The sequence below is a fragment of the Acomys russatus genome, chromosome 21, assembly GCF_903995435.1.
Source record: "Acomys russatus chromosome 21, mAcoRus1.1, whole genome shotgun sequence".
NCBI lineage: Eukaryota > Metazoa > Chordata > Mammalia > Rodentia > Muridae > Acomys > Acomys russatus.
Genome location: NC_067157.1, coordinates 27,744,608 through 27,757,831, shown reverse-complemented (window position 1 = coordinate 27,757,831; position 13,224 = coordinate 27,744,608). Strand labels below are relative to the sequence as shown.

At 41.7% G+C, this 13,224-nt stretch overlaps 1 protein-coding gene across 1 annotated transcript in view; it reads right to left on the bottom strand.

Annotated features, from left to right (window-relative positions):
• Positions 1–708: 708 nt before the first annotated feature.
• The window catches only part of Lama2 (laminin subunit alpha 2), a 570,793-nt gene continuing 558,277 nt past the window's right edge, over positions 709–13,224 (bottom strand). The window contains 5 exon segments of the mRNA XM_051164111.1: positions 709–1,094; positions 3,938–4,160; positions 6,512–6,642; positions 9,100–9,253; positions 11,679–11,834. Of these exon segments, the coding sequence (XP_051020068.1) occupies positions 937–1,094; positions 3,938–4,160; positions 6,512–6,642; positions 9,100–9,253; positions 11,679–11,834 (822 nt within the window). The 3' untranslated portion in view covers positions 709–936.

The following is a 13,224-nucleotide window of genomic DNA, read 5'->3' as shown; positions in this document are numbered from 1 at the left end:
AAACCCAGACTTTTTTTGGGGGGGAGGGGCAGGGACAAGCGATGCATATTTGTTAGGTGAGAGTACATCTCAGAAAGATTCAAGGGGAGATGTCTCCGAAGTTTCTGGAGGGTTGTCTCCTGATAAATACTAGTGCCTTTCAGTGTGCGTCTGCTCCATCTGTGTGTAGACTGTGACTCCCTCTGATAAACCCAGAGTCCACAAGCTCACTACAGTAGCAGGAGCTGTGAGCGCCATTGTCATTCTGCAGCTTGGCTCTGGCTTCTTCCGGAAGCCTATAAATCATTATCAAACAAGGAAATCAAGTAATTAAGCTGTCTGGCCTGAATCCGGTCTATACGATCAACCTTCGGCAGGAAAAGATCTTCAGTTATAAGGCTAGTTAAATGCTCGAATAATGAAGTTGGATTAGGAAAATGACTTGCTAATGCTTCTGCAAACACAGGGACCGATGGACCTGATTGCCTCCCAATCACAAGTACAAAATCCATTTTGTCGCAGTGGCTTGACACAAAGCCAAAGGCAACATACAAGGAAGAGGATGCCAAAGTTGTTCATAGAGGCTGTTTCTTTTTAAAGTTGTCTTCACAAAGTACATGAGGTTTGTTTTTTGCTTTTGTTTTCTTTTGTTGTTGTTGTTTTTATGATGACTTCAGGGCACATTGCAAATTCATTTTATGGTCAGTTACCTTTCATCTCTAAAATCACACAAAATATGCAATTGTTTAGGATGAAATAATTGGTTTAATAATTAGAAGTTCAGAAGACAACTTGAATTAAAATTCAAGCTGTGGTCTGAATTATCACGCCTGACACAATACAGAAAGAATTCAATGTATATGCACACATTAGCTTTATTAATATGCATAGGCAAGTATATGTTTAGCAGGATACACTTGTTTTGATGGGCCCTCCTCAGGCTTGAAGTTCTCTTCATTAAGTGGCTGGGCATGACACAGGTTGGACACCCCTGAGTTCCAGGGCCTTGGCAAAGTTAACCTCTAGCGGCTTGCCCGTGCCTTTGGTGAGCCTCAGAGACCGGATGCAGCCTCGGAACCTAACGTTGGTGGTCAGGCCAAACTGGTTGAGACCATCTGAAAAAGACACAGCAAGAGGGGTCAGTTTTGTCTTTCTGCCTTACAAACGCTGGTGATCCAGCCCAGAAGCTCCCGCCTTGTGCGAGCTGAGCAAGTACTCTACCACTGTGTGGACGGACCCCTGCAGGCTCAATTTTTTAAAATAAATATACTTTATTACAAACTTGTTAACTTAGCGTACGTCACTTATAACCCGACTAACCTAAACAATAGGAAAAGAAGATTAAAGAATACAATAACAAAACTGTAAGGATATCAGTTCCAAAGAATGATTTTCCTGGCATAATCAGCAGGATTTTTTTTTCTGCTGGAACCTGGAGTAACCAAAACCTGGAATTTCAGCAGGAGCCAGAGCCCCAAAGCCTTCCCTCCAGCGGTTCTCTCTAGGAGCATCTAGAAGTGGAGCGATGAACAGACAAAACTATCCCAAGTCTCTAAAGGCCTTGCCTCTTGTTTTGGGCTCACTTACATATCTTCTCCCTGAGTCTGTTCACCGGATCTTTTCAGCTGGCAACAATCAAGCTCCTGCATGAGGTGGTTAGCCTTCTAGTGGATTAACATCACCTGTTCTCTCACAAGACTGTTCCCATCCCTCACTTGGGAGCATAACAAAAACAGGTTTCTCTCTCCTTCAACCCACCAACTCCCTCAGCTTCACTTTTGAAATGCCAAAACATCAAAATGTTTATGATCAGGTTTGCAAGTCAAGTCATAGCTTGAGGTTTAATAGAAGTACTCAGTAATGTAAACTGTATGATTTTGTTTGGAGGCTTGCTAACAGATTTGTAGATTATTATCAACTTCTTAACAGTTACATCGTAAGTATGGAAACTTCTGAAATTATACATATTAAGCTATCAAATAATTTGCTTTGGTAAGAAAACATGTAAAGTTACCAAAAGTGCCATGGTACATGCCCATAACACCAGCACTACAGGTAGAAAAGGAGACCACAGGGTCTAGTCTAGCCTGGGCTACACAATGAGAACCTGCTTCAAAAAACTGTAATAAATAAGAAAATAAGCAAGCAACCACCTCCCTAATATATCTTAATTGTATTTAATGAGGTGAAGAAATTTATAAAATCCTACTAATCTTGAATTAGGACATGAAATTTTAAAGGTGAATTTATCATCTTCTATCACTACAAAAATAGAACCCCTAAACGTTCTATAGCTTGGAAGCCTATGGCTTTCTTTTTTCCTTTTAACTAAGGATGCCTGTTGAGGCATACTCCAGGAATAGAGCCCTGTGAGGAAAATTCTCGGTGCTGTAGAACGCTCTGAGAAAACAAGACCAGAGTCTTCTGAGCTCGGTTTCTTCAAAACAGAATTGTTCTGGGAAGGCATTTTTTTGTGCTCCTCCCAGGTGTAGCCCACAGAAGGAAGCCTACCTTCCTCATTATTGCTTGCTGCTGTCACTCAATTGAAGGTTTAAATTACCCTTTATATGCCTCTCTGGAAACTCACAGTTTTAGCACGCGTGGCCTGTCCTGTGCCTCCTCTAACCCCCAGAGTATACACTGCCTGATGATCTCAATGAACTTAGCTTTAGCACAAGACTTTAGTGAGCCTCAGTTTCAGGTCATGCTCTTCCGGGCTCATGCCATCAACCAGAGCAGGAAACAGGGGCCTAAGCCTACTACGTCTTCGGGAGGAACTCATTTCATAGGCTGTTGGTAGAGAGGTACACTGTCTCCCTCAAAATATTATGTGTCTGTTCATGACTGAAGGAGTATTTATTTATGTAGCTCAGGGTCAAATTCATTAAAGTTTAAAAGAAGAATGCCAAGGAGTCTATCTTTTGGAAAACCAAAAGCAGGGCCCGGAGTGAGGGCGCAGTGATTAAGAGCTCCGGCTGCTCTTCCAGAGGATTGGGGTTCAATTTGCAGCACTCACACGGTGGCCTCCAACTATCTGTAATTCCAATTCAGGGGATCTAATGCCTTCTTCTGGCTGTCACACGCACCAGGCATGCACAGGGTCCACACACACATACACACACACATGTGGGGAAAACATCCAGGCACATAAAATTTAAAAAGGAGAAGCAAAGGTAAGTCTGGAAGGAGGCACTGTGAGTCCCTTCTACTCGCTTTTGCTCTGTCGACCTACGCTGCACACAGCACCATATTCTTGCTCCCAAGGGAGAAGGGCATATATTCTCCTTCTTCCAAAATGATGAAAGCTCACTCCAGGGGTCCATGTCCTTCCAGGAACCACCAAAGGGAATTGGAGACGTGGCTCCGGTAGCCACTGTGTTCATGGGCTCCTCAGGTAACTCTGCAGTTCGCATACTGTAGCGAATGCGCTGAGGAACTTTTTGATACTGATTTATTGCTTGGGCTTCTTTGTAATATAAAGAAAAACTCTTTAATAGCCTATGTTGGAAATGAGCTACATCTAATCTGGAGAGTTCCAGAACTGGAGGAAATAAGTTCAACAACATTTTATGATTCCTCTGATACATTAATTTTAAAACCGGGGGTGGGGGGTGGGGGGTGGGGGGAGGGTGGACCCTCACAATTTTGGCCTCAATCGCTGTTAAATGCTTTATATCTTTTATAAGGCAAATTCATTTCCTTTAGCTTTAAGCCTCCCCTTGAATAAAACTTTGGGGGTGATTATGAAAATTTCAGTCCCATGTGGTTTAAATAAATAGACCTCTCATTTTACAGACTGGAAATTTGAGGCCAAGTGTTATTTATGGGCGGAGACTCTAAAGCTTGGAAGCAGGTACCCTTGACTACACATCCTTGAACATAATTATACAAACATAAATGCTTAAAACCACAAACGTAAGGGGCAAAAGACCAGTTTGCTGCATCAGCCAGCTCTCACCTGGGAAACCGCCAACAAAAACAGGGTCGTTTGTATCGGCTGACGTGGAGGCCGAGTTTGGGCTCTGGGCATCTACCTGGTTCCCATCTACCACAAGCTCCAGGCGGTTCTTGATCTTCTTGGCAGTCACTTTATGCCACTGTCCATTGCACAGATGGCCTGGGATCCCAGCATCGTAGACCGCGGTGAATCGGCCAGCACCATTATCCACATGGAACAGAAGCTGGAAAGTAGGAAAATAAGCAGTCATGGGTGGCTTTAGCAGAGGGGGAGCTCCGCGGCCCACACAGTGAAAACCAGAGTCTGATGTGAATACAACTGGGGCCAATTTAACTTAAAAATCTGGACAGAAGTTGGGTCTGGAGAAATGGCTCAGCTAGCAAAGGGAGCGGCATGCGCTTTAACTATTTCGTTTATTTAAGCATTCGGCTCTGGTCATCCGTTCATGCACTCACCCTTGCCTCTGAGTTCTTGGGTGTTTGCCCCTGTGTTGTTTACAGGGAGGTCTGAGGAGTAAGGGAAGGAGAGGGAGGCAGAGAAGGTGCACTTTAGATTATCTTTTCTCGGTGGGAAAAGTCAGCGTGGGGGGATGGAAATAAATGGCAAAGTTGCAGTATAGCCCTTAACTTGACCCCCTGCAGAACCCCTGTGAGAAATCTGGATGTGGCAACCACGGGTTCATAATCTCAGTGTAAGGGGAGCAGAATGGGGTGCCTTGGCCAGCCAGCTTACATGGCGAGGCGTGCTCCAAAGCAGCCAACAGTTAGTATCTCAAACAGAAAGATGGGTCCTCAGGAACAGTACTACACACTGGTTTCTGGCCATCACTATGTGTATGCACATGTGCACAGATATGTACACACACGCACACACACACACATCTGCACATGCATGCATACAAACACAAAACCTAGAGAAAAGTCAAAACGCAAAGTTAAAGCTTGGGTCCCGGTGACAAACCATATTCTTTGCTCTTGGGTATCACCCGTGTTATTAACCGAAGTTTGTGGTGGTGTTTCTCCCCTTAGGAAAGCACGGAAGTCCCTCAACAAAAAGAACCCAATCTACACAAAATTTTTTTCAACTTACACATCTTTTTAGACTATGAGCGTCCTTGGTGACCCTCACAAAATTTTCTTAGGTGATGCTGCTTCAAGTAACTCAATAGTTGGCTAACAAATATATTTTAAAGTATTGTATATAAATTTAAGCTTTTGATGTTTTAATTGTGTTTTTTTTCTCCTTCATGGTTTTCATTTTATACACAGGATTGAGAGTTACATAAATTACTTTTTTGGGCAAATTTCATGTCACAGGTGCCAAAGACCTGAGCCAGAAGGCTAGTTAAATTTCCAACAAGAAAGAACTTGATTAGAAGGTCTTGTTTAAATGAGAAAAATCTGGTTTTAGTAACATGGCAAGGTCCCTGAAATTTGAGACATCAGAATTCTTTTGAAGCGGATGAAGAAAAGGAACATACTGAAATATTAAAAACATTAGTCAGCTTGGCAATGCACTTGACAAGGTGGATGAAAGAAATCTTTTGTTTAAAAAAAGATTAATAAGGCAAGGCGAAAAGTTTGCAAAAAAATATAGTAATGTAAATACTAGAGTGTAGGACACTGAGTAGAATTTGTAAAAAAAAAAAAGGACATTTTGCATCTGTGAAGAGACTTAGAATTTTGAAAAAGATGAAATGAATGTAGGCTTTGAAAATTTGACAAAACTAGGAAGTTTTGCCTATCTGTTCCTGGGTATTTTTTTTTTTTCTATGTTGTTTAAGGGATGGTTTGAAAAATAAAGAGAGAGGGCGGCAAGGAAGGTATGTTTTGATCACCCTGTCATGTTTCTTGGGCAGCACCAGCACCCCAAGGCGGGAAATACAAGCCCAGTGGAAGTACAATCCTTATATATGAGCCAGTTAGAAAATGTGTGAACTTTCTCACTAACTCTCCTCTTTTTACCTGCTTTCCACGTTGCAAAACATATCACGAGCACACCTTCCTATAGGCTGCTGTCCACAGGCAGTCATGGACAAAGATGCATTTATGATTAGGTAATAACCTAATCAATAGGTTATATACTTGTATATGTTTGCTCTTTGGGAAAAGTATGAGTGCTTGTAAGTGAAAATGGGGAACTGGCATGTTGCTGGTCTCAGTGACTGAGGGGCGAGGCTTACCTGTTGTAAGAGGTACGCTGATTTCAGATTACCTGACCCTCTTCCCTTCCCGTGCCCCCCACCGCCCCTCGCAACCCCAGTGGTTTTGTAGACTAGGTGCATAGATGCAGATGTCCTTGGGGCACCACACTAAATGCTGGGCATCCAAAACACTTGGTCCATAATAGGTCAACACAATTGTGGTCCAGCAGGATTGACACATTTAAAGTATAGGCTGGTGCACGGTATGGTTGTTGATAAAAATACGCACAGATTATAATGACCCAGAAGAATGAGAAGATGGAATCTAGCTTTCTTGCAGTGAAGAGATGAACAAGATATCAAACCAGAGTTCTGAGTGGGTACACCAGTGTCGGGAGAGGGGATGCTGTGTTTGGGCTGCAGACACTCACCTTTTCCTCAATCATTTCAATGCCCATTCCGTCCATTTTCTGACTGCTGATTCCCAGGAGAACTCCAGTGGGTCTTGTGGTTCGGAAGTCAAATTCTACCAGAAGGTCCAATCCCACTTTGAACCCACCAACTGGGGGGAGAAAATGGTTAAAGTTTCAGTTTGAACTAATTCTAACCCGTGGCTTCACCAGCGGTGTACTTGATAGCTCTTGCTTATGTTCTTGGTTGCTGATGTGAGAGGCTGGTGCTATATCTATTCCGCTCATAGTTTTACTCTTGGAACTGCCTAGGAATCTGGCACACAGTGTAGCCTAAATCATTGGATAGCCTAACAAATGAGCACACAGTAGGACAGAACCAAGGCCTCTCAAAGCCAGGTATGAGCATTTCTGAGGTGTGTCAGTTAAGTAAAACATTTCAATGATTACTCAGTAAAATTTCATTGAGACACTATAAATGGCACTACAGTGACTGGAGAGAGTTCAAACAGTATTAAATATTTTATTAAATGAAGAGGAACATTGCAGCTATAATTTTTTTATGGAAAGATTCAAGGACATAATCTTTTCTATTTAATCCAGCTAATTCTTTTCTCAAGACTTTTTAATATTTGGCTCATAGATTTATTTAGTTGTTAAATAAGAATTTAAGATATTTCACTAATGAATAAAATGGTTTCCTAAGAATGGTTAAGACTCCCTGAACTCCACAGGGTACCAGGGAAGCAGTCCAGAAAATTCTCTCCATGCTTTCTATTTACTGTGCCAGCTGTACATGCCACATGTGACCACAGCTGTCCCCAGTGAAGGGTGGTACTTATAGTGTGCAAGACTTTTTGTTCTCCCATGGGTCTTGATGAATTTGCATGGAAAAGATTGGATGGATTTAAAACACAATTGTAAAGTGAATGGCAGAAGGGGCTGAACTTTTCTGCAAAATAAAACAGCAAGAGAGTATAGTAAAGAGGAGAAAGGAGTGACCTAAGATGGTTCAACTGAAGATGTAGTGGGGAGGCTGGTACAATGTCCAGTGACTGTGTGGCTGGACTGCGTTGAAGAATCGAGCTATTGGGCCTCTTATAGCAACCAAGCATGGGTTCCTCCGCAGTAACCTGCAGCTCTGACCACCCATGCCTTGTGCAAGTTGTACTCCGCTCTGAGTGGAAGGGATGGGAAGATAAGTGGGGAATTGGAGGTGTGAGTTTTTTTCTTTTCGTGTTTTTGGTCCCATTTGCTCCAGTACCAACAGTAGGCAGCATGACAAATGAATCCATTAGGCACTGAAGTTGAAGTTTAGCATCAAACCTGGCTAAGAGAATGGCATGGTAGATAGACACTTGTGAATTTGCAGAAATCTAGGGAAACTTTTTGACTTTCACAGCACATGACTTTTGGATTCCATCCTACCCTCTAGTGTTTCTGTATGTGACACGTGCCCTGTTTTTCAGAATTCTGCCTCTACAGAGGTGGGTTTCCATGTGTGCCCAGGTTGGAGGGGTCTAACATGCATACCCACAACTTTACATGGAGTGTTCAGCTCATATAATAAATCTTTGCTCAAGTATCTTTTTCTCCATAAAACTATTTCTGACTTCCAAACAAAATTGATCTTTCTTCTAAATCTGCAGGATACTTAGTCTTTTCTAGTATTTAAAAATTAAGTTTTCCTTTTTGTGATTTCTCTGAAAGTTGAATTTTATTATTGATAATATACGTCTAAAGGCATCTAAAGGCAGAAATTACACCTCATTTTCCCATTTCCTATAATTACCACTCACACACTGTGTGTTCCTTATTCTTTTCCTAATGAACAAATATATGTGACTCAAAAGCCCATGGTCCTGAGTATTCTCTTAAAGCAGCTAACTTAAAGGGTTTTATGTAAATATAGATTAATTCTTATTTTCTTTCTCAATGTGATGTTCAATTTCAGTAATGCAAGCCTAGATTGGAAATTAATACTTAAAGCCATGCAAAATGACATCTGTAGACACTGTCAACCACAAACGGGTAGTACTGTGTGCCTTTGTGTGTGCGTGTGGGTGGATGTACGCATGCGCACGCTCATGTGTTGAAAGGGTACCTTGAAAGGTGTTTTAAAAGTAGAATGAAAGATGGTATTTCACCTCCAGAAAGTTAGGCAGAAAACACTGAAAAGAGGACATTGCACATGAGCCCTTCTCACATAGTTACATTCATTTTGCTCCAGAACAGAATCTCCAAATAGCTTTTCTTCCCTTTGCTTAATTTTTTGTTTTTTTTTTTTTTAATCTGAATCACACATGGGGATTTATGTTGCAGTTGTTGGTTTGCTTTGGCTCTTACAAATAGAATCCATGGGCTCACCTGTCCTAGGCATGAGCTTTATCACCAAACGACAGCCCTGCCCCCACCCACCACCAACCACCAACCATATGTGAATGCTTTAGAGGTATGTTTTTGTTAGTTATAACAATTAGCGTTTAGTTTAAATGAAGAATAGTTCAGGACCCCAGGGACTTCAGTTTTTGTTTTGTTTTGTTTTTGTTTTTGTTTTTCACAACAAGAAGTGGGCATTATTCAGCATGAAGGAAGTAGAAGTCCCTCACCTGCTTCAGCAAAGCCAGTTCCATCGAAATAAGTCCCCTTCTGAGCATTGGCAAAGCATGTTCCAACCTGGAAGCTGGAAGTTGGCTGGTCCAGACTAACAGGGGCCTGTTCCATGTGAAGATTCCTCACACAGCCCTCCAGGCTATAGGTCACCTGAACAGTCAAATCAGAAGGAATAGACGCCAAATTTAGCAATGTTTTTCTCCTGTGAGTAGTATAACTACTTGTGGGGTACACTCTATGCTAGTGTAACCACATGTGGGGTACACTCTATGCTAGTGTAATCACATGTGGGGTACACTCTCTATGTTAGTGTAACCACATGTGGGGTACACTCTATGTTAGTGTAATCACATGTGGGGTACACTCTATGTTAGTGTAATCACATGTGGGGTACACTCTATGCTAGTGTAATCACATGTGGGGTACACTCTATGTTAGTGTAATCACATGTGGGGTACACTCTATGTTAGTGTAATCACATGTGGGGTACACTCTATGTTAGTGTAATCACATGTGGGGTACACTCTATGCTAGTGTAATCACATGTGGGGTACACTCTATGTTAGTGTAATCACATGTGGGGTACACTCTATGCTAGTGTAATCACATGTGGGGTACACTCTATGTTAGTGTAATCACATGTGGGGTACACTCTATGTTAGTGTAATCACATGTGGGGTACACTCTATGTTAGTGTAATCACATGTGGGGTACACTCTATGCTAGTGTAATCACATGTGGGGTACACTCTATGTTAGTGTAATCACATGTGGGGTACACTCTATGCTAGTGTAATCACATGTGGGGTACACTCTCTATGTTAGTGTAACCACATGTGGGGTACAGTCTCTATGTGTAGTCCAGCCATCTGTGGGGTATACTGTCTATGTGTAGTGTAACCACCTATGGGGTACACTCTATGTGCAGTGTAACTGTCTGTGGGGTACACTCTCTATGTGTTGTATAACATCTGTGGAGTATACTCTCTATGTGTAGTCCAGCCATCTGTGGGGTACACTACACAAAGTCATGATCCAGTTCTCCTAGAACATTCCTCCAAGCTGCGTGGTTCTGGACCTCTGCACTCCAGACTTCACGACACAGGGGACAAAAATCCAATGTCAAGCTTGTCCATGCATGATGCACCTAGCCAGGACCACGATGACCTGGTATTCTAAGGACCTGATCTCAGCTTGTGCCCATTGACTTGCCAGAGCTGTGAGGTGCATGTGAGCATGGCAACTTTTGGTTTCTCTATTATATCCCTGATTTAATAGTTTTATGGATAATTTGTTAAACTTACTATCGATGCATTCTGTTGGGATTTATGTGTCAATTTCTAACGACAACGACAAGTTTGGACCAGTTCTACTTCCTTTTGAACAGAGACCTAATGAAAGTGATGGTCCCTCCTCTAAGAAAATATATAAACAAAACTTGAAAGTTTAGGGATGATGGACTTGGAGCTATCTTAAGTCTATGCCCTGATCCTCTGCCATGCATTGGGTTTAGTAATTCAAATTGAGCATCTTTGTTTCTATCACTCCAGACTCTGGTTCTTGATAGGTAGTTAGCATTTTGCATAGTTATTAAAGGGTAATTTATATTACACACACACACACACACACACACACGGAGAGAGAGAGAGAGGGAGAGAGAGAGCGAGAGGCTGAACACTGTAACTGTAACAGTGATGGGCCATGATGTATAAGCAGCTCCAGGGGCAGTTGCTAATCAAGCGGAGAATGCAATTACACTTGTCTGCAATACAGTCATTAAACAGTACAGTCCCATGTGCTTTTCAGAATAGTACTTTCCAAAGTAACCCAGGACGTAAGCCAAGTTCACAAAACTTAACTGGTAAATATTAATCTCTGCAGTTGTTAAGACTGTAAGTTCTAAAGTCAAAATTTGGTACCTATTCTTTCAGTCCCACATCTCTTAATAGCTCTAAAAGGAAGCCAGGCAGTGGTGGCACACGCCTTTAATCCCAGGACTTGGGAGGCAGAAGCAGGTGAATCTCGGTGAATTTGAAGACAGCCAGGGCTACACAGAAACCCTGTTTCAAAAAACCAAAAAATAAAAAATAAAATAAAATAATAAAAAAAAAAGGAAAAAGAGTTCTAAAATGACAATCTGAATGTCATCACTTTCACCCTCCTTGTTGTCCAGTGCTTTTCATATGTCTAATCCTTTTCCAAAAACTCTACATGTATTATCTCATTTAATCATTATAGAATCTTCATTTCATTGGTATTATTGTTGCCATGTTTTGAAATGAAAGAGTTCATTTAAAGAGACAGAAAATTATTGGCTTAGGGTTGTACAGCTAGTGTGAGTATCTAGTTAAGGAGATACTCGAACTGAGGACATCAGATGCCATGGAGCGCTCCCACATTCTGTTCTCTGATCACCCACAGTCAAGGCTACCTAGAAGACCTCCTACAGTTCTCTAAAGAGAAGATTCCCTACACACAAGTAAGTAATAATGAAACACGAGCCCTCAGAATCTAAAAAATATATATGCCCAAGTTCCTTACTCTACCACACAGACGACAGGAAATGTTTCACTCACTGGACCAATTCTGCGTGTAGTATAGTTGATTGGCAGCCCACCGACATACAGCATTCCCACAACATCCAGGATGTCAGCTTTCTTGGGACTCGTGGTTTTGTTGGAGGCATCATCTACGTAAAGAATTCCTTCTTGCTTCACTCTCACGATCTTAATCTACAAAGGGCAGAAGCCATTGTTAATGTGTTAATGTGACTCTTGAACAAAACCACAAGACATAACAAGTTTTCCTGGTATTTGCAAGGGAAAATGATATCACCTGTGTGCCAATACAAGGGGAAGTAAATAGTTTTACAGAGCACATGGAAATCTGTCTTTGAAGATAATTTTTTTCTGGGTTAGTTTTATACAAAATTCCAGAAACAGTTTAGTGCATATTTGCTCTATAGGTATGCCATAAGGAATTTTGCAGACTGACAACTCTGAGCCATTTCTAGTCTCAACTTGGTGGTCTATATATATGTCCTTTTTTTTTTTTTTTTCCTTCTCAAGTGTTGTATTTATGTTTCCATTAGCCAGAGAACAGAAGGACCTTAACAAAATCTCCCTGGCCAGGAGCCACACTTGCTGCTTCAAAGGTCCCAAGCAGCTAAGTTCTCACATCTTATTTCCAGGGTAGAAAATGGATGGACTTGCCGTTTGTATTGTAATTCTATTTTCTTTCATTCTTTGGCTTTCTCACTGACATAACAAGCCAAATCAGGTTAATACATCAAACCCAACATCTAATAATTTTGCACTCTGAAAATTAAACATTTTATTGGTCTACCTAGGGAAACTTTAGTTAATAGGCTATCGCAGGTGCAGAGACAAATTTTGAAGTTTTATTTTAATCAGGCCACATATTATCTACTTGCAGTCATGCCAAAGAGGAGTAAGTTGGCAAATGAGCCTTCTGCTCCCACAATAGCATCAGTTTCTGGGTGTAGGGCCAACATTTAAAGTTGTTGCAAATGACTGTTGGTGGAAATGGTACCTTGGGGCCCCTTAAACTTGGTATTGCAGAGATTTCCAGTCTCCTGATTTTCAGACCAGTATCTGCTAGGGTGAGGGGTGAGTCTTAGGACCCATCTTAATGCTTCCAACATTTCACTTTGGCCATGTATGATTTCTTAGTAGAGAGGAATTCACAGTCTTGAACACTATTTCTTTAAGCTAAATACAAAAGCATCATGATGAATGTACTTCTCTCTCTCTCTCTCTCTCTCTCTCTCTCTCTCTCTCTCTCTCTCTCTCTCTCTCTTCCTCTCTGATTTTAGAGACAGGGTTTCTCTGTGTAGCCTTGGCTGTCCTGGACACCCTTTGTAGACCAGGCTGACTAACCCTAACCCTAACTCACAGAGATCTGCCTGTCCCTGCCTCCCTAAACACTGCCACCATACTCAGCTCTCTCATTCTCTCTTAAACCAATGGAACTGTTTGCACAGTGGCTTGGGAGCTGCAGTTATCTAACGATGGCAGGACTCTGTAGTGGTATCACAATGACCCCATAAGCAGTGAAACAGAAACTTACTCAGGTGTAGACATGTCCTCAAGGCCTTTGTAC